Here is a 14,072-nt window from a genome sequence, read left to right as displayed (position 1 = left end):
CTGGCTGATCAGGTGAATCTCTACTTATCCTTCAAAGCCCAGGACAAAGGTTTTATTTTCTGACCACCAGCCCCTCTCCCCACATGAACTGACAATTCCTACCAAAAATACCTTACACAAACCTCTATTGCAGTAACTATCATTTGCATGAAATTTATTTCCTTACACATATAATTTCCCAAGTAAGACTCTGAAGGCAGGGTAGCATCTTAATTTTCTATCTGCAGACGCTGCTATCAAAATATCTAGCATAGGCTTAGCACATGATTGCAAACTGAATGAATGATCAGTTAAATGAACTGAATATTATATTTCACACATGTTCTGAGAAGAGAGAACTACTATCTTTCCTAGATTCAGAAACTGTTAATATCAGCAGAACACAGGTTTTAAACTATTTTTAAAAGAGTAGAATTTTCAACAATAGTAATAGATTTATTTGATCCAATAAAATACTCATCAATGAGTCATCTAATAAAAAGATAGCTTCTTTGGTTATAAGAGTTATAAACTTGAAAGGCATGTGGAAACATGGTTTTGTCATTTTTTTTAAACCTGTAAAAATATAGATTAACAAATTTAACATCACATAGTTATTTTTTATTACCAACAATATATGCACTATGTTACAAAATGTTATGAATTTTTAACCACACTCACACTATAAGAAATCGGGCACTTCTACATATTTATATATAACTTACATATTTGGAGATAAAGACCTGGTAAAAGAAGACAATCCACACGTAGCAACACAACTGTGGGCGGATTATATTGAAGCAGATTATCGGAACGTATTGAGTGTGTGTCCAGAGTAAGCAGAGCGCCACCAGGACAGGATGAGAAGTGGGAACCTGCCGCGCAGACGGCTCTCCAGCCGCAGAACACATGGGAGGCGAGAGGGCGCTCACCTTTCAGAGCCATGGCTTTCATCTCTGAGGGCTCACTCTCATTACGCTGCAGCTTTCGTTTAGAAACAGATGATGATTTCCCCAAGTTGAAGAAGGAACGCCAGCTGCCCACAGGAGATTTTTTCATTTTATTTTGAGGCCTCCTCCTATGAGAGAGAAAAATCTGTGTTAAGGTATCCAAGGGGCTATCTTTGCTTAAAGGAAATGAACAAATGATGGAAAGAACAGGCTGGAGAGGTACAGCTGAAATAAATAATAAATTTTCTTCATTAACTTTTTTAAATGGCAAAAATAATAGGACTTTATATTAAACGAGGAATAGAAGGTGATATACAAGATTGCTAACAGTGACATATATATACATATATTTTTTGTTTTTTTAATTCCTTAAGTAATTTAACTACTTCCCTTTCTTAAAGATTCCAAGCAAGGCCTGGTATTCCTCAGATATTTTCAGTTTGGGGAGGAATTTTTCTTGTGCTGCTCCATATTCATCCACCTTCCATATAACACACTATACACAATGCAGCCAAACTGTGCAGCTAAAGCACGAAAGGGAAGCTAAATGTATGTATTTTAATATTAGTAACTAGTTTCACAAAGACAATTTTTATACAGATTTTTGTTTAGATATAACCTCACAATCTGTGAAATAAGTGAGAACAAGACATATTTAAGGAATAGAAAATATTAAAACTCCAAAAATAAAACAGAGTTAAAGAAAATGATTTTAGGTGTGAGTAAAGAGAATTACGCCAAAAAGGAAGAGAAGTACTAAGAATAATAACTAAGATATATTGAATATCACGCAGTGCGCTGCCTTATAGTATCTCGTAAATCATATATACCCGTGGGAAGTAGGCACTATTATTTTCACTTTACAGCTAAGGAAATTACAACACTAAGAAGTTTAGGTAATTTCCTTAATGTTATGAAACTAGTAAACGATGAAGTCAGGTTGGAACTCAGGTCTATCTGCACCCCAGTATGTACTCTCTTGATAACTATTCTATAAAGAAATTTTTGAGAAAACTACGGAGCTAAAACATGAATTCAAAAAAGCTGAAGACAAACTCAGAATGACAAAGTAAAAGAGTATTCTAACTTTATAAGGACATTTTTAGCCATGGGAAGTTGGAGAGATATACTAAAATATGGAAAAAATAAATTCTCCAGTGTTATTACTACCACCCAATCCAGGGAATTGAAATCTTGACAGTCACGTGTAACAGCCAGAGGAATAACAGAGAAATCAAAATTAACTTACACATATTAGTCTTCCTACTATAACTTAGTAAAGAAGATGCAAAAACCATATTATTATTATTTCTTTAGAGAAACAGAGAGTTTCAAAGCTGGAAAGGACATTGAGAGAATGAATTGCAGTGGTTCTCAAACTTTAGCACACATCAGAATCATCTGGAAGGTTTGATAAAAGATTGACTGCTGGACCACACTTCCAGAGTTTCTGGTTCAGTGGGGCTGGGGGGGGGGGGGGGTGGGCCGAGAATGAGCATTTCTAGTAACTTCCAGGTGCTGCTGGTGCTGCTGGGAGACCACACAGGGAGAGGCACAGGTCTGTTTCAGACTTAATGTGGAACTAACATCAAACACATTACTATCCACTCATTACTTTCTGAATAAGCCATTACAACACAGTTTATTTCTAAACAAACTTCTAAACATCTCAGAGAGAGAATTGCACCCTATATAGTGGAAGTGTATCATTTTTTTCTAACAATTTTCCCTGTACAATTGCCTTTATTCTTCTTTAAAATGACACGACGTTGTAATGCTCTTCAAGAATCGTTTGTATCATTCCCTATGAGGTATCGTCCACAGTCAAACAAACAGGTTTTCCTGGGACTGGCCCAGAATCAATATAGGTATACTGAAATACGAAGTAAAAGTAATAATAAAAGAAAAGAACACATAGCCATGAAAATCGTATTTTTAAGGAGGATTTAATGAATTCTACCTTTCAAGTGGGAACTCAATTATGGTGTGAAATCTCCCCTGAAGTGCGGCAGGTCCTTCTCCTACTTCGATATATTTATTTTCAGTCACAATTGGAGAATTGACCTGCGCCTGTGTCCGTGCCTGGGCTTCCTCCAACGTCAGCAGCTTGGTGGATGGAGAGGAAACCAGCAGGGACTTGGGTCTTGATAGAGAAGCTTTGGACAGAAAGAAAAGCAACAAAGAGAGTCAAATGTTTTAGCATGGGGAAAAAATATAAATAGGTATGAGTGTGTAGATATCAATCTGTTTATCTGTCTATCCATCTATGTACCTATCTGTGTTGTTTTAAATTTTCTTCATTAAGTTTCTTAAACGGCAAAAATAATAGGGCTTTATCCTAAGTGAGGTATAGAAGGTGATATATTAGGTTCTTAATAGGGACATATTGTACATATTTTTAAAATTCCCTAAGTAATTTAACTATTTCACATTCTTAAAATATTCCAGGCAAGGCCTGGTATTACTCAGATATTTTTAGTTTTGGAAGGAATTGTGCATTTTGGGAAACAGACATAAATTAGCTGCCTTCTACCAAAGACAGGTTCATTAAAGTGAGATAAGGGATGCAGTTTTCCATTCCTTTATAGGTTTAGATGCATGTTCCCAGTAGTACACAAAGTCCGTCTGAGCCATACCTGCCCCTTCCTGAATGGCGGCGCTGATCTTCCCACTGAAGAGGACGTCGACGTGGTTGAGGATGAATTCAACAACCACGGACTGAATTCGCACTTCCATGAAAGCTGCTGTCCCACTGAAGCAGGCAGACTCTATCTGTTTTGATCTGTAGGTAAATAACATCACCATCAGAGAGTTCCAAGGATAGCAGTCTTAAAGGGCACTATTTTCTTTTTTTATGTGTAAATCACAGACAAACCCGAGGAAGGAATCAGACTTTTACAGTGCCCTGGCAAGGCCCCAATTACCTGTTTTAGGGAGATGCTCATAAAAACAACAGATCAGTTTTACTTTTAAAAATTGTCCTTAGAGGGGCCAGCCCCAGCAGCCTAGTGGTTAAGTTTGGTGTGCTCTGCCTCAGCGGCCAGGGTTTGGTTCCCAGGTGCAGACCTATACCACTCGTCAGTAGCCAAGCTATGGTGTTGGCTCACATACAAAAAGAGGAGGATTGGTAACAGATGTTAGCTCAGGGTGAATCTTCCTCAGCAAAAAAAAAAAAAAAAAAAAAAAAAAAAAAATTGTCTCAGGAGCACTGATGAATTAGACTTTTATTTGATTGGCTCTACTTAAAGTCATAAGTCAAATGCAACTTACCTCAGCAGGTTTGGAGCCCAAACAATTGCTAGGTTTTTTGCATGCATATTTGTGATGGAACAATAGTCAGCTAGAAGAGACAAGTGTCTCATTAGGAACTCCAGTGTTCTGGAAAATGAAGTACAACAAAAAGAAACATTATGTAGCAGTAGAGAGCATAAAAGCTCCACTTATTTGTAAGTTTTCAATGGCAAAATGGGAAAAGCAGCCATAAAACCTCAGCAAATTTTTTTGCGAGCTATTAGGTTTGAGTATTATTATTACTACAGAACTGTCAGAAGAACAATATGAATTCTATATACAGAATTTTATCTACAGAATACTAAGAAAAAAAGTCTAAGGCAGATGCAATAAGAAATGAAAGTTTCTGACAGGACTGGCTCTGAGAAAACAGCCTTAGTTTTTAAAAAATCTTTAGGAATATTTGCCCCTTGCTGTCAGACATCTAGTTTCAAGGACACCAGTGAAGTGAATCCTTCACAGAAGCTAGTTTCCAGACAAATGATATTGTGAAGTTATGCTATCCTATTTGCAGGAAAGGATTTAAGCTTTTCTTCTATACAAGCAAACAACAATGTTTCACAAGCCTAAAAAGAATTAAAAGAAAAATTCCAGCAGGCACCACGAAGAGAATATTTGAGCAAACACTGTGCTTTTGGAATAGAAAGCCTATGCTAAATCCTAATATATTGGCTTATCTTATACATTCTAAGTTTACTTTATTGAAACAATTTTATTTATATACATTTATTTATATACGTGTTGTTATTTAATAACAACAGAGCAGAGTATTTTTGGAAATAAAGCATGATCAACTTAAATATAAGTTAAATCAGATAAACACACAGAGGCATTACCTATCAGCTACCACATCTCTCACGCATCCCTATCTAAGTGTATAAGGGCTTAACACCATTAAAGAGGATGAACAGGAGACAGTAGTTCAAGACTATTATTTGAAACTAATGAATGTTAAATTGTGGTCAACATAGAAGCTTCAAAGATTCAGATGAGCCTAACATGAATTTGAGAAGCGAAGGAAGACACCAGCTAGCGGCATTGTCCCAGATGCTTTTATAGGGAATCGCATCTAATTCTCGCAAAGGTCCTAACGAGCAGCATCACCACTCCCCACCGTATGGAGGAGAAAGCCAAGGTGTGCCCACGTCACACAGGCGAGCAGTGCTGTGGTTCAAGTCGAGGGCGGCTGGGCTCCAAAGTCTCTGCTCAGTGAGCTGCTCTACGGTGAAAATGGTGACTCTCTGTCCCCCCCACACAGTTCAGTGAGGAAAGGTCCACAGATAGAGGGAAGTCGGGCTGGCCTGGAGACAACGTGGAGGTGGGAAGCTTGAGAAATGTGTTTAGAAAACAATGCAAAATTTTATTATTTGGGGGTGGCAGACGAAAGAAGGGAAAGATTAAAGTATTTCAAAAATGTATTACAAGGAAAGCAGATTAAAAAAACCAAAGATATCATTTTATTCACATATCTAATTGTAAAGACGTTGTTAAAAGCTAATGGAGAATTTTAGTCAGAGTGCCATGAAATGAGCATTTTCATATTCAGCAGAGTGCAAATTACATAAACCTTCATGGAATACAATTTGGAAATTGCTGTATATTGGGAAGAAAATGTTAGTATCTTTTGATTTCCAAGAATTCCACTGTCAGGTCTTTATCCTAAAAAATAATCTAGATTCCCCAAAAGATTCATGTAAATAGTCCTCATAGTAATGTTCAAAATCGGGAAAAAACCTCTACCACATAAATAGATTAAATAGGCAAATACGGGAAAAGGTTAAATAACATATGGCCCATCCACACAAGAGAACACTATTAAAAATCTTGTCTTTAAAGAACATTTAAGGAATTAGGAAATATAAATGTTAAAAGCTTTAAAAGTCTGGATCAAAAGAGGTATATAAAGTAAAAATATATATAAATTCACACAAATTATACAGAAGTAGCTAGAATACGAAAATTCATTCTATAGCAGAAGATACATGACAAGGAATTGTATATAATAGAGAGCAGGAGATATATATATATAGTAAACAATATATGTAAAACGTGGGCATACATGGTAGGTAATATAATTAGGAGATGGGGTAATAAAAGGATATACATAAGTGTTATATGTACTTATACACATCAGTATGCCCTCTATATATAGTGTACAAAATATATAAAATGTGTATGCAATATGTATCACTGAACATTTACTATGTGCAAGATTCTATTCTGAGAATAAAGTGACAAGGCAGAATTCATTACCTCAATTGCTTGTGTTTTAGAGAGGTTGTATATAAAATATGCAATTTAGTATATTAAAAAACATATAGTAGGATATATGTACAATATATAACATATAGCAGGGAAGGTATATAATGTTCAACAGGGAAGATTAAATAGATAGACAACAAGGAAGCTATATATGTAATTAGGAGGGGAAATATCTATATATTATTGCCAAATATCTATATCTATGTAATAAGGGAGAATATATACTATGGTAGGGGAAATATAATTATAGTATAGTAGATAAACATAATAGAAAAGCTACATATCAATATGGTAGGAGACATATATGTGCGTGAGTATATATATATATATACACACACACTTATGTTTGTGTGTGTATATAGATAAAACACATAATAGAGTAGCATTAATACATGGATATACTTAACAGATAATAACAATGATAATAATGGTAATTAACTCATAGAAATGGCATTTTTTAATAGGCCTTGTTCTAAATGCTTTGCTTTAATACTCATAACAATCTTACAAGAAAAGCATTATTTTATTTATTTTTTTTGAGGAAGATTAGCCCTGAGCTAACATCTGCCACCAATCCTCCTCTTTTTTGCTGAGGAAGATTGGCCCTGAGTTAACATCCGTGCCCATCTTCCTCTGTGAGAAAAGCATTATTATCTCTATTTTACAAACAATGAAACTGAGTCCAGAGAGGCAAAGGAACTTGCTTAAGGTCACAAGGTCACACAGTTAATACAGACAGTTTGGCTCCAAAGTCCCTACATTATAATGTCTATAACATATAGATATTACATATAGTAGCGGATATGAATATACTACACAGCAAGGGATTAATATAAGAGATATAAATAAAACATATGGTAGGAGATTTATTTTTGTAAAATATAAAACATACAGGAGATGTACCTCACTGTATGAGAATATAGTGTATGTCCACATATATGTATACATAATCATATACACATATATATACTCTCTCTATATTATATGTGTATATATATACACATACACACATATACACTCTCTCTATGATATATATGTGTATATATATACACACACACATACTCTCTCTATATGATATATATGTGTATATATATACACATACACACATATACTCTCTCTATATGATATATATGTGTATATATATATACACACACACACATATACTCTCTCTATATGATATATATGTGTATATATATACACACACACACATATACTCTCTATGATATATACACACACACATATACTCTCTCTATATGATATATACACACACACACATATACTCTCTCTATATGATATATATGTGTATATATATACACATACACACATATATACTCTATATGATATATACACACACACACATCTCTCTCTATATGATATATATGTGTGTATATATACACATACACACATATATACTCTATATGATATATATACACACACACATATACTCTCTCTATATGATATATATGTGTATATATATATACACACACACATATCTCTCTCTATATGATATATATGTGTATATATATATACACACACATATACTCTCTCTATATGATATATATGTGTATAAATATATACACATACACACATATATACTCTATATGATATATACACACACACACATCTCTCTCTATATATGATATATATGTGTATATATATACACACACACATATACTCTCTCTATATGATATATATGTGTATAAATATATACACATACACACATATATACTCTCTCTAATGATATATATACACACACACATATCTCTCTCTATATGATATATATGTGTATATATATACACACACACATATACTCTCTCTATATGATATATATGTGTATAAATATATACACATACACACATATATACTCTATATGATATATACACACACACACATCTCTCTCTATATATGATATATATGTGTATATATATACACACACACATATACTCTCTCTATATGATATATATGTGTATAAATATATACACATACACACATATATACTCTCTCTAATGATATATATACACACACACATATCTCTCTCTATATGATATATATGTGTATATATATACACACACACATATACTCTCTCTATATGATATGTGTATATATATACACATACACACATATATACTCTATATGATATATATACACACACACATATCTCTCTCTATATGATATATATGTGTATATATATACACACACACACATATACTCTCTCTATATGACAGAGTCTCTTCTTACTGATGTTCTTTTAATTCACCCACAGATTAACCGATACTCTCAAATTCTCTGCAAAATGTACTGACTGGTGTCCAAGGCACAATAAATTTTTTGGCCAATAGGTTTCTGTGTGGTATCCCTGAACACTTTGACTAACATCATTTGAATTATAAGCTTACTTAAAGCCAATTTCAAGTGTTTCTGTAACTGTTTATGTAAGGTTATTTTAATTCATAATTAAGTTAAATGCTATCAACATTTATCAAATATGATTTTTTTACAATAGAATTTTTGTTTCTTGCTTCTATAAAACCTCAGTTGAACACTTTGCAAAGTCTTGATATTAGTGAGCTGCCAAATGAAGAAGAAACAAATACTGTGATGAGCACAGAACAATTTAAAACAAAACCAAACCTATAATTACCAATAATATTCTCATAGAGAGAAGAGATTATATCCATGAAACAAGAATAGGATACTATAAGGTAGGAACATCCACAGAAACGAAAAACAGAGGGAGGGAGGACTAGCGGAGGGAAGGAAGGAAGGATGGCGGCAGGCAGACAGGCAGGTGCACAGGCAGCTGGTTAGTTAGTGCTTGGAAATAAATTTTTTTTAAATCAATTGATGGATTGGAGGAAATTCATATGTGGAAATTGACAAAGAAAAAGTGAGAAAGCAAGAGTTAGTTCAAGAGTTATAACATTATATAAAGACAAGAGAGAAAAGGGATGGGGTCTAAGTTGCAATGAGAGCTGCCAAGAATATAATACAAGAAAATTTCTCAGAAGTTTCCAGATGGAAAAGGCCCACTGAATGCCCAGAGTAAAGAATGAAAAAGAACCCATTCCAAAATGAGTCAATGTGAAAAGTGACCACTGGGTATCTTCTAAATTTAAAAGCATATAAACAACACAAAACAGGTCATATAAAAAAGTGGAAGACTAGTACTAGACTTTGCTGCAGTATTTTTGCTTAGATGACAATCATGTAATACCATCAAAATTGTGGGAAAAATTATTTAAAGACTAAAATTTTATAGCCAACTATCAATCAAATGCAAGACTAGAATAAGAACATTTTCATATCAAAGAAAAGCTTCCTTTTCTCAGGAAGATACTGAAGATATATACTACAAACACAGAGTAAAAACAAGGAAGATGACAGCAAGAGATCCAGAAAAGAAAAGATCTAACTCATGAAGGAGTGATGAAGGGGATTTCCAGGATGAGGCTACAGGGTTGACAGCTGGGTTGTAGATCTAGAGAGCAATCAATAGTGAGGGATGTTTTCATGGCCGGGGTTGGGGGTGGTACTTGATATGTCTGAACACACCAAAAGAGCATTTATAATTCTGTTAGTGAGTTTGAGGAATAAATTAGTGATAAATAGAAACTTAGCAAGCCAAAAATGGGGAATCACTCCACAAAGTTATCCCAGAAAGGAAATATAATTCTAGTATACTGTTAGGGTACAGTTGGGAATAACAGTTACATAGTTATTACAATGTGGACAATGAATACTGATGTAACTCCAAATGCTGACATACTAGACTATGAAGATGAGAAGTGGAAGTGTGTGTTTGTGTGGTATAGGAAATGGTGAAGTCACAAGACAGCATAAAACGCTTTTTATGGAGCTACCAAAAAAAGGGCAAAAAATAATATTTAAAAATGAAAAATCAACAAATAAAATCATCAGCATGCTATTTAGAAACATGAAGTAAACTCCAGAAGAAAGAATTGAGAGAACGATGACTTCTGGGAAAGAGCGATTAGAAAGGGGGAGGTGTGCAGCAGGAGACTGCTTTTTCCACTGTCAGCTCTGCACACCACTTGACTTTTTAAAACTATGCACAAATGTTATATGGATCTTTCTTTTCATTTAGAGAAAAACAATAGATTTACATGGTACTGCATGTAAAACCACCAAGTCAAGAAGTCTTGGCTTAAATCTAATCAATCTGTCTTGCTATGCTTTATATTAAAAAAATAGTAAGAGCCAGACTCATTCACATATTTAATCTCATTTTAATACTTAAAAAAATCCTTGAGGTATTATTGGTATTCTTTCCACAGATATGGAGATTGATGCTTAGAGAAGTCACATAGCTAGTAAGAGATGAAGCTGGAAATTCAAAGTCAGGTTTATCTATCAAAGCCAATATTCTTAAACTTTACTAGGTTTCTTTTTCTGGTTAAGTTAAAAAAAAATTCTCTTCTCCCTTAAAGGTATTCTTCAATAACTGCTTATTGATCAGATTTGTCTCCTCAGCCTTCTTTTTCAGGGCTAAATACCTAAATTTCTTGAGCTTGCTTCACAAAAGCTCTTTTGAGTTGGTTTTTTTCCACTCTTCTATGGGTTCTCAAGACCTCTTTAATTTCCTCTTTCCTCTCAAGACAGGCTATATGAAGAGAACAATGTGTCAATGCTGAGTCACCTTCTGGCCCTTGAGTCTCATGCATGTATAGCTAATCGTGTCGACTAAAAAAAGTGCTGATTTTTAACGTTGATTAAAAATTTTAGTGTTGATTTAGTGCCAAATTTAGTGCTGACTTTTAAAATACATATATATGAATGATGCTATTTTGAAAAAATTAGCAGTAAATTACTTAATTCGTGTATTACTAAAACATTTACTGAATTTAATTTCTTGTCAATAACTGAAATTTTAAAATTTTACCTTTTGCTTTTTTACAGACTATAATCCATGATCTATGCTGTTTTCTTTCTCTCACTAAATGGCAGTCATCCTCAATTTTATTATTTTTCTCGGATACGAGCAAAATATTTCTGAGAGTCCAAACTAACATATAAATTAAATTGAGTTTTAAAAAGTAGCAACACTAACAAACCAATAAACAACAATAAAACCTAAAACAAAACACAGGTTTACAGATCATGTGAGTCTCATGAAGAGGCATTCTGAGACACTTGCTAGATTTTGTGATTCTATGTAGCTTGGACACCTTGTGAAAAAGAAAAGAGGGTTGGAAAAAAGGAAACAAGTAAACAAGGCCCCCAGCGCTGTATCCCTGTTTTGGATATAAGTAATTCACAGGTAAAGCATTCACACTTGTGGTCGTACACCCCAGCACCTTCAGCAGTATTTCTCAGCGGCTCAAAAAACAAACAAAAAGCAGGTTTAGTCAACTATCCATTTGTTCATTCATTCATTCATTCATTCACTCAACGCTTATTAAGTGTCTATTGGATGCTAACTATTGTGCCGGGCCCTGGGGATACAAAGACTAGTAAATATAAATGTATGGAAAAACTGAAGTTTAAATACTCACAACCCCAAGGAAATTTAAATAGTTAGAAACCTACAGAAAAACCACTTTTATACATCAACTGACTTCTACTTTTGGCCAGTATTTTACAGCCTGTGGTTTACCTGTAGTGTGGTGGGGGGAGCTGCTGGATGACATCGTGGATTTTTATCAGCCTTTCTTCATCGGTTGCTGCTGAAACAGCATCCTGTAACAATCGTAATGCAAAATAAACTGGTAGGCTTTGCTGGTAAAAATGAAACTTCTTCCTGTACAATTGAGTTTTCACTCTGAGATTAATTCTCTCTACTCTTTGATGCTGAACGACAAGGAAACACAATATAGTATCAAGGAAGTAAACTTTGTTTCCATACTACGTGGACATTGACATCTACCAAAAGATAATTTAGAAACTTTATGGTAAGGGTGATAAGATTAGTGGCTCAAAGACAGAAACTAAAAGAATGAAAATGGAAAAACAGCAGACTACAGACTAGCTAGCAATAACTCTTCCTTGTTTTCTTTAAAGGAGGCATTTTAGTCACAGAACTATTTCTTACATGACCAAAACAATCTTTACAAGTTTTGAACAAAATCACAACAAAACTCCAAACAGAGCTTGATTTCAAAGTGCCTGGTACTCACAGAAAACTTCTCATAGAGCTGGTAGGTGAGCAGGGGGTTTGGGAGCTCTCGGAAGTACAGCTTACAGAGGGAGCCCACAGAATGGATGTCTTGAACATACGGTTCTTTTGTCAGGTCGGGGACATGTTCAGAATCAAATTCATGGCTAACAAAGAAGAGAAAACAAAATTATTTCACTGAAGGAAAAGCAAATACATGACTTTAAAATAGAAAGCAAAGGTCCGAAGTGTCAACCTCTACCTCAGTGAGGGAAGGTTTTCTTCAAATGATTCTCTTCCATGTAAGTTATATTTGGACTTCAACAGTATTTGGATCTCTGATCATAAGACAAGTGTGTTTTTAACATGGAAATTAAGAGCACAGCTTTAATACTAAAATGGATAACAATCTCTGAAATGCATATGAACGAACAACTCTTAACACAGAGATCTGAAAACAGGACTCCTAATTCCTAATGGATTGAATATCCAATATTTTGGCAATTCTGGAAACCAGAGTTGAGTGGCAGCTGGTCCATGAACAGCCACGTACAGAAATTCCTCAGATAGAAGGAGTACAGCTGAGGACTGCTTTCCTGAAGAGGGGTAAGGAAGCCAGGAACAATACAGGGCAATTCCCAGCTAACACCAAATTTTAATAGACAGTAAAATCTGTAGCATTAAAGTGAGTGAAATAAAAGTTGTGCTCAGAATACTAAGGCAGATTAAGCTCACTCTCCTGGAGGTTAACATTAATCTACCAGCATGAGACCACTTATCAACCTAGAGGATTAATGTATATGGAAAATCTGAATATGAGATTTGCTGTATTGGAAACTAAAGACTGAAACTGTCTTTAGTACAAGAACGATTTCAATATTTTCCAAACACGTATTCCTGAAAATAGAGCTGAGCTCTGTGATCAACCAGAATATTAAAATCCCTACAGAATAATGGCAATTATCATGCACCACAGTGAAAAATAAAGGATAATAAAATATTAAGAATAGACTAGAATCTAAGAGATTAAGCAAAAATAAAACTTCTTTTGCTGCTGTAAAGGCTACCACTATTTTTGTTTCTGAGAAGATAATGGGAGAGGATGTGGAATACATAACACACGCATACTTGAGCATACCCAAGAGAACCAGGGTCAAAGGAGATGTAGAAAAAGTTTCACCTTCATCAATTTTAATTAAGAACTAAAGAATAATTCTATTATAATTTAAATTTTCATCTCTCATGGTTTGTCATAGGTTCAAACTCAATTTACTAAAATCTTCAAGTACTGTAGAGACAAAATACAATTATTCAAGAGGTTAAGGGGACATGTTTTTCTGATACCACAAATGAAGAAAAGGCATTTAGAAAAATATATACAGAGAACAACATAGATATTATTTCTACTTTATCTAAACAATCTTGCTGAAAATCATGGTTATCAATTTAAGTGACTCAATTTTCAAATAATTTATTTT

At 34.3% G+C, this 14,072-nt stretch overlaps 1 protein-coding gene across 5 annotated transcripts in view; it reads right to left on the bottom strand.

The window, feature by feature from the left end:
- ARHGAP32 (Rho GTPase activating protein 32) overlaps positions 1–14,072 on the bottom strand; it is a 319,072-nt gene that overhangs the window by 11,343 nt on the left and 293,657 nt on the right. For all 5 annotated transcript variants that reach the window (XM_070489929.1, XM_044751953.2, XM_014864063.3 and 2 more), the window contains 6 exons: positions 12,617–12,761; positions 12,097–12,179; positions 4,200–4,307; positions 3,566–3,711; positions 2,890–3,085; positions 912–1,057 (listed from right to left, as the gene is read on the bottom strand). In XM_070489929.1, coding sequence (XP_070346030.1) covers positions 912–1,057; positions 2,890–3,085; positions 3,566–3,711; positions 4,200–4,307; positions 12,097–12,179; positions 12,617–12,761 — 824 coding nt within the window. The remainder of the gene's footprint in view (positions 1–911; positions 1,058–2,889; positions 3,086–3,565; positions 3,712–4,199; positions 4,308–12,096; positions 12,180–12,616; positions 12,762–14,072) is intronic.

This window comes from Equus asinus, chromosome 20 (genome assembly GCF_041296235.1).
Source record: "Equus asinus isolate D_3611 breed Donkey chromosome 20, EquAss-T2T_v2, whole genome shotgun sequence".
NCBI lineage: Eukaryota > Metazoa > Chordata > Mammalia > Perissodactyla > Equidae > Equus > Equus asinus.
Note: the sequence above shows the minus strand (reverse complement) of the source record. Positions and strands in the feature narration are given on the sequence as shown.